A 9,425-nucleotide genomic window follows, 5' to 3' on the forward strand; every position below is an offset into this window, starting at 1 on the left:
TTATGAAAAAGGAATTTTTTATGACTCAGTTGACCTAAATTTCCTATATCTCAGTCATCTATAAAAAGATGCTTCAGTTTGACTTTTATGGAAACTACAGTTACAGTTGACTGATATCTCAGTCAACTTGGACATACACAAACCCTATTAAAGAAAACATGAACCTCAAAATACCGGAGCAATATTCATACGTGACGCTAAGCTCATCTCAATCTCAAGCGCCCACATATTGCCTAAACTATTTCCACTGTAAAACTAGTCACACGGGATAATATAAGTTATATAACGTAGCAGTATCATGCATACGATGCTAGTACGGAGTACATGATGTTATCACTATAATACATGGTATTATATAGTAGTATCATATTATTTTTATATTTACTGATTTGTAAAATCTTAATGTAAAGTTTTGTACAAGATATATTTCACATTTATTTGTTTAATTATTCATGCTATGATATCTGTCTATAATATTATTATGATATCTCATCTTATTATAGTGCCACTTTAGATTGTTTTATGCATTAAATATATGTATATATGATACTAAGCTGATACATATTGTGACTTTGTGAGTAGTCTAACTTGGGCCCTACCAAAAATGACACCAAATCCAACATGCACTTGTTCCAGACAGCGTCGTTATATACATCGCGCAGCTGGGTTGTGGGCTTGTGGCAAGAGCAGAGCAGGAACTGTCTGTTCGACATCAAAACCACAGATTTCAGCCACACGCATGCGAGAAGAAGAGGTGAAACTAGCAATGAAGAAAACCGTCGTGCTGTACCCTGGCGTTGGCGTCGGCCACCTGGTGCCCATGGTCGAGCTCGCCAAGGTGTTCCTCAAGCACGGCGTGGCCGTCATCGTGGCGCTCGTCGACCCGGAGACCAAGTCCACGGACTTCTCGGACGCGGTCGCCCGCGCCAAGACCTCCAACCCCTCCGTCGACTTCCACGTCCTGCCGCCGCCGCCGCCCGCGCACGTGGACTCATCAAACTCTCAAGTCGCGTCCATGGAGCACCACCTCACCAAGATATCGCAGTTCCTCACCACCATGAACGCGCCCCTCCGCGACTTCCTCCGCTCGCTGCCCTCCGTCGACGCGCTCATCCTCGACATGTTCTGCGTCGACGCCCAGGACGTCGCGGCCGAGCTCAAGCTGCCGGTCTACTACTTCTTCGCGTCGGGCGCCGCCGCCCTCGCCATTTTCCTCAACCTGCCGAGCATGGTCGCCGGCAGCACTGCGAAGATGAATGAGCTCGGCGACTCTGTGATCACTTTCCCGGGCGTTCCTCCGTTCAAGGCTTCGGACTTGCCCAACGAAGTTACCGGCGGCGGCGGGGCGCTACCGGTCATCATTGGCATGTTTGACAGAATGCCTCGTGCCGACGGGATTCTCATCAATTCGTTCGACTCGCTGGAGCCGCGCGCGGTGCGCGCTCTAAGAGACGGACTCTGTGTCCCTGGTGGTGCCACGCCGCCGGTCTACTGCATCGGGCCGTTAGTCTCGGCCGGAGGTGGAGGCAAGGAGCACGAGTGCACCACGTGGCTGGACGCGCAGCCAGACAAGAGCGTAGTGTTCCTCTCCTTCGGCAGCCTGGGCACCTTCTCCGCCAAGCAGCTTCTGGAGATCGCGGTGGGGCTCGAGAAATCAGGAGAGAGGTTTCTGTGGGTTGTCCGGAGCCCGCGCAGCCCAGACTTCAAGTACGGCGACCCGCTGCCGGAGCCCGACCTCGACGCGCTCCTGCCGGACGGCTTCTTGGAGAGGACAAAAAACAGAGGGTTCGTCGTCAAGTCCTGGGCGCCGCAGGTGGAGGTGCTCCGCCACAGGGCCACCGGCGCGTTCGTCACGCACTGCGGCTGGAACTCGGCGCTCGAGGGCGTCACCGCAGGGCTGCCGCTGCTCTGCTGGCCGCTCTACGCCGAGCAGAGGGTCAACAAGGTGCACATAGTGGAAGAGATGAAGCTCGGGGTGGAGATCAGAGGCTACAACCAGGAACTGGTTAAGGCCCAGGAGGTGGAGGAGAAAGTCAGGTGGGTCATGGCGTCCGACGGCGGCAAGGCGCTCAGGGACCGGGCGGCGGCAGCCAAGGAAGGAGCAGCCGAGGCGCTCAAAGAAGGGGGCTCGTCTTACTCGGCGTTTGTTCAATTCCTCCAGAATCTGGATACTGCAACCCCACTCGCAGGATTGATGTGAAGCTCTAAACCTCTCAAGTTTGATTTGGGGAGCGATACTTTTGCTGTTATGTGCAAATTATGCTTGTTTCTGCACCTTTCAAACTTAGTGTCATCTATGTAGATTTTCTATTTCTAGTTTTCAATCTTGAGCAAGATGAAGGCAGAGTGAGCCCGCCCACCTTTTCCCTCCTTATTCTTTTCTCAGATTTGCACTATGACATGCATTGTGTACGGTGGATATTCATGTAAACAACACAGTAGTACTAGTGCTCAATTAGACAACCGATCGATTCGGATTACAGATGTATCACATGAAGAATTCAAGGGATTTTGGGGAATCTAGAGGAAGAAGATGAACACATGAAGCAAGCACTCACGCCAGTCCTCGCCTTCCAGGCCGAGGCTAATCATTCAGTTCCAAGGCGCCTTGATTCGGTCCGTCTCCCTTCGTATATGTAGTAGCTGTGTCTTCTGTTGGGCCAGGCCCAAGAGTTGCAGCACGTTGGCCAGCCCAAGAGTGGAGCATAGGTAGGTCGTTAACTATTCATGTCTCCATATGCATGCATGCATGTTGTCTGTTTCGTAAACTTGAAACCTTCCTAACCCGAATTTACGGACTAGACGCTCTCCGAGGCGATCTAGGTTTCCTGACATCGCGCGGAAGTTTTCTCCGATGAGGGTTAGCTCTCAGCCTCGTACGGGTTAAACCTGCCTCCCACGGTGCCCGTCACCGCGTGGTTTCCTCTCGCACCCGACGGAAACAAGGCTTTCAAGGGCGGCTAGGGTTCTGGCGAGAAGTCTCTTCTCCGACCAAGGAAGGATGAGGAGTACAGCAAAATTAAACAATCAGGCTAGCGGATTTGGATGAAAGAAAGAAGAGGCGATCGGGGATCGGGGACATGCTGGCCCGGTTAGGTATTGAGGATGATGAATTGGATGATCTGATTTTTGAAGAGGAGGAGTCTGCTCCAAAGCATGGGATCAAGTGGATGGTTCTAGCGAAGGTACACAACGAACAATTTCAGTCCTGTAACTTTTGAACAACATATGCGCAACGCATGGTCCCCAGCTCAGAGGATAGAATTCAACCATCTTGAAGGGAATCTGTTTACGGTGCAGTGTTTTTGTTTGGGGGATTGGTTGAAGGTAATTGAAGGTGGGCCGTGGCTGTTTCGCCAAAATATTGTCTGTATCGAGGAATATGATGGTCTGGTAGATCCGGATACAATTGATCTCCATTGTTTTGATACATGGCTTCAAATTCATAAATTGTCGGTTGGGTACCGTAATGTTGCTCTGATCAAGAACCTCCAGAAAAGAAAGTTCGGAAGGTGATCAAGATTGAAACAGATGTGTAAGGGATGGGCAATTTTGTTCGTATCAAAATAAGATTGGATGTGAGGAAAGTTCCGGTCAGATTTGTTTCCATTGTGCGAGAAGGTCAACGTGAATTCTATAAAATACAATATGAGAAGGCTCCTCGATTTTGTGGGGCGTGTGGTCTGTTTGGACACAACCACAAAAGCGAGAACAGTCCACTGAGAAAGTAGTGCGGGAAAAGATGTGTTGTATTCAAATCTTCTCTCTGTTTTCGTAAAAATCGGGATCTAATTGAAGGTGCCGGAAAAGAATTAAAATTGCTGGTGCGGTTTACTCTTCGGAAACGATGCAGAAAATGCAGGTAAAAAGGTTTTTTCTTCGGTGTCCCCGCTCTCCAAACTTTGGCTCCTTGTTGATGATCAGAATCTCCTAATAATACTTCTTCGTAAAACAATTCAAGTCTTCTCTTTGTTTCCGAAACAAGAGCTAGAGAAATTAACCCTATGAGCTGCCGCGTGCCCCGATTCAAACCCCTATCACGTGTATGCTTCCTCCGCAAGGTATCCGGTATCCAAGCTGCAGCTAGCTAGCAGGAAACATCACCACGTGCCGGAACTCCTCAACCACTGTCCATTGACTTCCACAAATTTACTTTACTTAGTACGTATTGAAGGTAGATTTCGCAATCAATTCTCCATAATACTAATCCGCGCATCTTTGACTCTAAACGGTTCCAGGTCCAAATTACTTCACCCGCAAGGCTGAACACAGCTATAAGAAAGCACACGGCAGCAGCAAGCATTTCCATCTCCCAAAAGATTCCCAAAGCATCTGTATTTTGCAATACTGAGCAAGTCCAACCACCTCTCAGCACGGACAAGATGAAGAAGACCGTCGTCCTGTACCCCGGCGCCGGCGTTAGTCATGTCGTTGCCATGGCCGAGCTAGCCAACGTCTTCCTCAAGCACGGCTACGATGTCACCATGGTGATGGTCGAGCCGCCCTTCAAGTCGTCCGACTCCGGCGCAGCCGCCATCCAGCGGATCGCCGCCTCCAACCCGTCCATCTCTTTCCACTTCCTCCCGGCACTCCCTGCCCCCGACTTCGCTGCCTCGGGCAAGCACCCAGTCCTACTCTTTCTCCAGCTCTTTCTCGATTACAACCAGCTGCTCGAAGCATTCCTCCTCTCCTTCCCCCGGAAACGGTTGCACTCCGTTGTCCTCGACATGTTCTGCGTCCACGCTCTGGACGTCTGCGTGAAGCTCGGCATCCCGGTCTACACGTTCTTCGCCTCAGGTGCATCGTGCCTGTCCGTCCTGACCCAGTTCCCAGCGCTCATAGCCAGCAGGCGGACTGGCCTGAAGGAGCTCGGGGACACGCCGCTTGAATTCCTCGGTGTTCCGCCCATGCCGGCGTCCCATCTCATCAAGGAGCTGCTGGAGCACCCGGAGGACGAGTTGTGCAAGGCGATGACCAACATCTGGAAGCGCAACACCGAGACGATGGGCGTTCTCGTGAACACGTTCGAGTCGCTGGAGAGCCGGGCGGTGCAATCGCTCAGGGACCCGCTCTGTGTCCCCGGCAGGGTCCTGCCTCCGGTCTACTGCGTTGGGCCGTTGGTTAGCGAGGGCGTGAAGGGTGGCGACGGCGCGGAGAGGAACGAGTGCCTCGCGTGGCTTGATTCGCAGCTGGACCGCAGCGTCGTGTTCCTCTGCTTCGGAAGCAAGGGCACGGTCTCCGCGGAGCAGCTAAAGGAGATAGCCGCTGGCCTAGAGAGGTCCGGGCAGCGGTTCCTATGGTCCGTGCGGACGCCGGCCGAAAGCCAAGACGCGAAGAAATACTTGGAGGTGCGCCCTGAGCCGGACCTTGATGCGCTGATGCCGGAGGGGTTCCTAGAGCGGACCAAGGACAGGGGCCTCGTCGTCAAGTCGTGGGCACCCCAGGTGGACGTGCTCCGCCACCGCGCGACCGGCGCGTTCGTGACGCACTGTGGGTGGAACTCGGTGCTGGAAGCCGTCTCCGCGGGAGTCCCGATGCTGTGTTGGCCGTTGGACGCGGAGCAAAAGATGAACAAGGTGTGCATGACAGAGGACATGGGCGTCGCGGTGGAGCTGGATGGGTACATGACTGGTTTTGTGAAGGCGGAGGAGGTGGAGGCCAAGGTGAGGCTGGTGATAGAGGGCGAGGATGGGAGACAGCTTAGGGCGCGGGTTTCTGCTCGCAAACAGGAGGTGGAGGCGGCGCTGGAGGAAGGGGGCTCGTCAAGGGCGGCGTTCGTTCAGTTTCTCTTGGATGTGGATAGTATCGGAGAGCAGATAGCCGAGTGACGTATTCCAGCTTGCTCTTTCGAACTGCTCTTGTCGTCTATGAGTATCTCGCTAGGCCAAAGTGCAGCCTGATCAATCAATCACTTAAGTTGCTGGTATGTAGTACCGTTTGTGAAACGTATATGGTGGCTTGCGCAGTAGAGGGGCAGCGTCTTAATAAGTTGCTTTTAGGATTGAGTACACTATGTATGCAAAAGACAGCATGTACGTGTCTCGTTTATCTCTGGTCGCTAGCCGATTCTGAACTGTGTGCCAAATAAATGTTTGTCCATATCTCGGTTGATAGCTTAAGTCTTAGTCACATGAGAAATATATAAAAAAAAAATAGATGACAGGGGGTTAGTCACATGAGAAAATACAATTTTTTAGATGAAAGTGGGTTTCAAACCCCAAGCAAGAGTGACAACATCGAATCAGAATACAAGTTTCTGGTGTTGTGAATGAGCAACTAGTATTCACAGAGGGCCATAGGCCAGTACATGTACATGTGTGATAATGTGCAGGTAAGCCCCTCATACACTGGGGAATAACGGAAAAGGAACTATACAACTCTAACACCCCCCTCAAACTCATGGTGGATCAACAACACTGAGTTTGGAGAGAAAGAAACCATGCTCGTGCTCTAGTCCGGGCCTTCGTGAAGAAGTCAGCAAGCTGAAGCTCTGAAGGCACATAATGAAGAGCCATAACCTGATGCTGCACAGCATGACGCACATAGAAGGCATCAACACCGATGTGTTTGGTGAGCTCGTGCTTCACCGGCACGCGCAATACTGATGGCACCAGTACTGTCCGATAAGAGCGGAGTCGGGGCATCAGCAGAGACACCAAAGTCCGCAAGTAACCAGCGCAACCAAGTCACCTCAGCCGTCAATAGAGCCATCGCTCGCAACTCAGCCTCAACACTCGAACGAGAGACTGCAACCTGCTTCTTGGTCTTCCAAGCAATGAGAGAGCCACCAAGAAAGACACGAGAGGCGAAAGAGACTTGCGATCCTCCGGATCGCTAGCCCAGGTGGCATCTGAGTAGGTCTGGAGCTGTAAGGAGCTGGAGCGAGGAAAGAAAAGCCGACGAGAGATAGTGCCACGAAGATAGCGAAGGACATGAAGAAGATGACTATAGTGGACACTAGTTGGAGCAGCCATGAACTGACTCAGAATATGGACTGGGTAGGAGATGTCAGGACGTGTGACAGCAAGGTAGACAAGACTCCCAACCAAGTGACGATAGCGAGTCGGGTCGGGAAGAAGGTCACCATCAGTGGACCGGAGACGGACATTGAGCTCCATAGGAGTCTCAATAATGCGCTCATCACCAAGAGCGGCACGAGTGAGAAGGTCCTGAATATACTTCTCCTGGGAGATATAGAAGCCATCGGAGGTAGAGGAAACCTCAAGCCCAAGAAAGTAGCGGAGAGGACCAAGATCACCAAGATCAGTCATGAGAAACTGATCGCGAAGACGGGCCTTGACAAAGGCAATGTACTCAGGGTCGTCGCCTGTGATGATCATGTCATCAACATAAAGAAGAAGCAGAGTCCGACCACGAGAGGATGTGTGGACAAAAAGCGCAGGGTCATGGGCGCTAGGGACGAAACCAGCAGCGATGACCACAGAGGCAAAACGCTGAAACCAGGCGTGAGGGGCTTGCTTAAGGCCATAGAGAGACCGCCGGAGACGACAAACCATGCCATCGGGAACAGAGTAGCCAGGAGGTGGCTGCATGTATACCTCCTCACTTAACTCACCGTTAAGGAAAGCATTCTGTACATCAAGCTGAGAGACAGACCAGTGGCGAACAGAAGCGACAGCAAGAAGAGTACGAACTGTGGTCATGTGAGCCACGGGAGCAAAGGTCTCGTCATAGTCACGGCCATGCTCCTGCTGAAAGCCGCGAGCGACAATGCGAGCCTTGTAGCGCTCAAGAGAACCATTGTAGACCCACTTGCAGGTGATGGGACGAACAGAGGAAGGAGGAGTGACAACATCCCAAGTGCCAGTACGCTCAAGAGCAGCAATCTCCTCAGCCATCGCTAGCTGCCATTCGGGATGAGCAAGGGCATCCCGATAAGTGGTCAGCTCAAGGGTAGCAGAAAGACCGTAGTGAGTGGGAGAATAGCGATCAGGAGGAGGACGAGGATGAGCACGAAGATGGTGAGTTGGCTCGGACAGAGGGGGCATCGCATCCGAGGTAGAGGTATAGCAGGAGAAGTAGCATCATCCTCACGGGGACGACGGGAGTAGTGAAAAGGGTAGGAAGGGACAACCGTAGTTGAGGAAGGTGACATGGGAGGGGAAGATGTGGAGGGTGGGGACGGTGGTGAGGGAGGAGAGGGGGGTCTGGCGGGTGAAGGAGGAGAAGGTGGTGAGAGACTCGACAGAGTAGGGACCGGAGGCACAGGAGGAGGTGAGTCAGGAAACATGAGAAAAGAGATATCATTGATACGTCTCCGACGTATCGATAATTTCTTATGTTCCATGCCACATTATTGATGATATCTACATGTTTTATGCATAATTTATGTCATATTTATGCGTTTTCCGGAACTAACCTATTGACGAGATGCCGAAGGGCCAGTTCCTCGTTTTTCGCTGTTTTTGGTTCCGTAAATCCTAGTAAGGAAATATTCTCGGAATCGGACGAAATCAAGACCCAGCATCCTATTTTGCCCGGAAGCATCCAGAACACCCGAGAACCGCCAGAGAGAGGGCACAGGCCCACGGGACCATAGGCCGGCGCGGCCTGGGTGTGGCCCGCGCCACCCTATGGTGTCGCCACCTCGTTGACCCTCCGACGCCGCCTCTTCGCCTATATAAAGGTCACAGACCTAAAACACGATACGAAAAAGCCACGGTACGAGAAACCTTCCAGAGCCGCCGCCATCGCGAAGCCAAGATCTGGGGACAGGAGTCTCTGTTCCGGCACGCCGCCGGGACGGGGAAGTGCCCCCGGAAGGCTCCTCCATCGACACCACCGCCATCTTCATCAACGCTGCTGTCTCCCATGAGGAGGGAGTAGTTCTCCATCGAGGCTCGGGGCTGTACCGGTAGCTATGTGGTTCATCTCTCTCCTATGTGCTTCAATACAATAATCTCATGAGCTGCCTTACATGATTGAGATTCATATGATGATGCTTGTAATCTAGATGTCATTATGCTAGTCAAGTGGGTTTTACTTATGTGATCTCCGGAGACTCCTTGTCCCACGTGTGTAAAGGTGACAGTGTGTGCACCGTGTGGGTCTCTTAGGCTATATTTCACAGAATACTTATTCCACTACAAGAAAAGTTGCCATGGCCGACGAAGTTGAAGTCGCGCCGTGGTTGCTGGTGTACCATGGCCGACGATTTTGGTCCCTCCGTGGTGCATGTCAAAACTTTTTTTTCTCGTTTTTGAGGCCACCTAGCCCGACGAAAGCGGCCAAAACGTCGCGTATGGTGGCCCGGGACGTGGTGCATCGCGAATTCTCGGGTTCGCCGGCCGAGTCAACGCAAATCCGCACCGCCGAGGGATGTAGGGCCCGGATGGCAGCCTCTTCTGGCATTGTTTTTTTTCTCGATCGCGCCATCTCGTTCAACGTTCTCCGATCGAGCCGTT

At 52.2% G+C, this 9,425-nt stretch overlaps 2 protein-coding genes across 2 annotated transcripts; both read left to right on the top strand.

The window, feature by feature from the left end:
• The first annotated feature begins 697 nt into the window (after window positions 1–697).
• Window positions 698–2,375, top strand: LOC124661709 (anthocyanidin 5,3-O-glucosyltransferase-like). Its single transcript, XM_047199589.1, has one exon. It carries the CDS (start codon window positions 740–742, stop codon window positions 2,198–2,200), a length of 1,461 nt encoding a protein of 486 aa, XP_047055545.1. The 5' UTR covers window positions 698–739; the 3' UTR covers window positions 2,201–2,375.
• Window positions 2,376–4,382: 2,007 nt separating this feature from the next.
• Window positions 4,383–6,056, top strand: LOC124662005 (UDP-glycosyltransferase 88A1-like). The gene has a single exon (XM_047199896.1). It carries the CDS (start codon window positions 4,383–4,385, stop codon window positions 5,826–5,828), a length of 1,446 nt encoding a protein of 481 aa, XP_047055852.1. The 3' UTR covers window positions 5,829–6,056.
• Window positions 6,057–9,425: the final 3,369 nt, after the last annotated feature.

Source organism: Lolium rigidum, chromosome 6 (assembly GCF_022539505.1).
Source record: "Lolium rigidum isolate FL_2022 chromosome 6, APGP_CSIRO_Lrig_0.1, whole genome shotgun sequence".
In the NCBI taxonomy this organism is placed as follows: Eukaryota; Viridiplantae; Streptophyta; class Magnoliopsida; order Poales; family Poaceae; genus Lolium; species Lolium rigidum.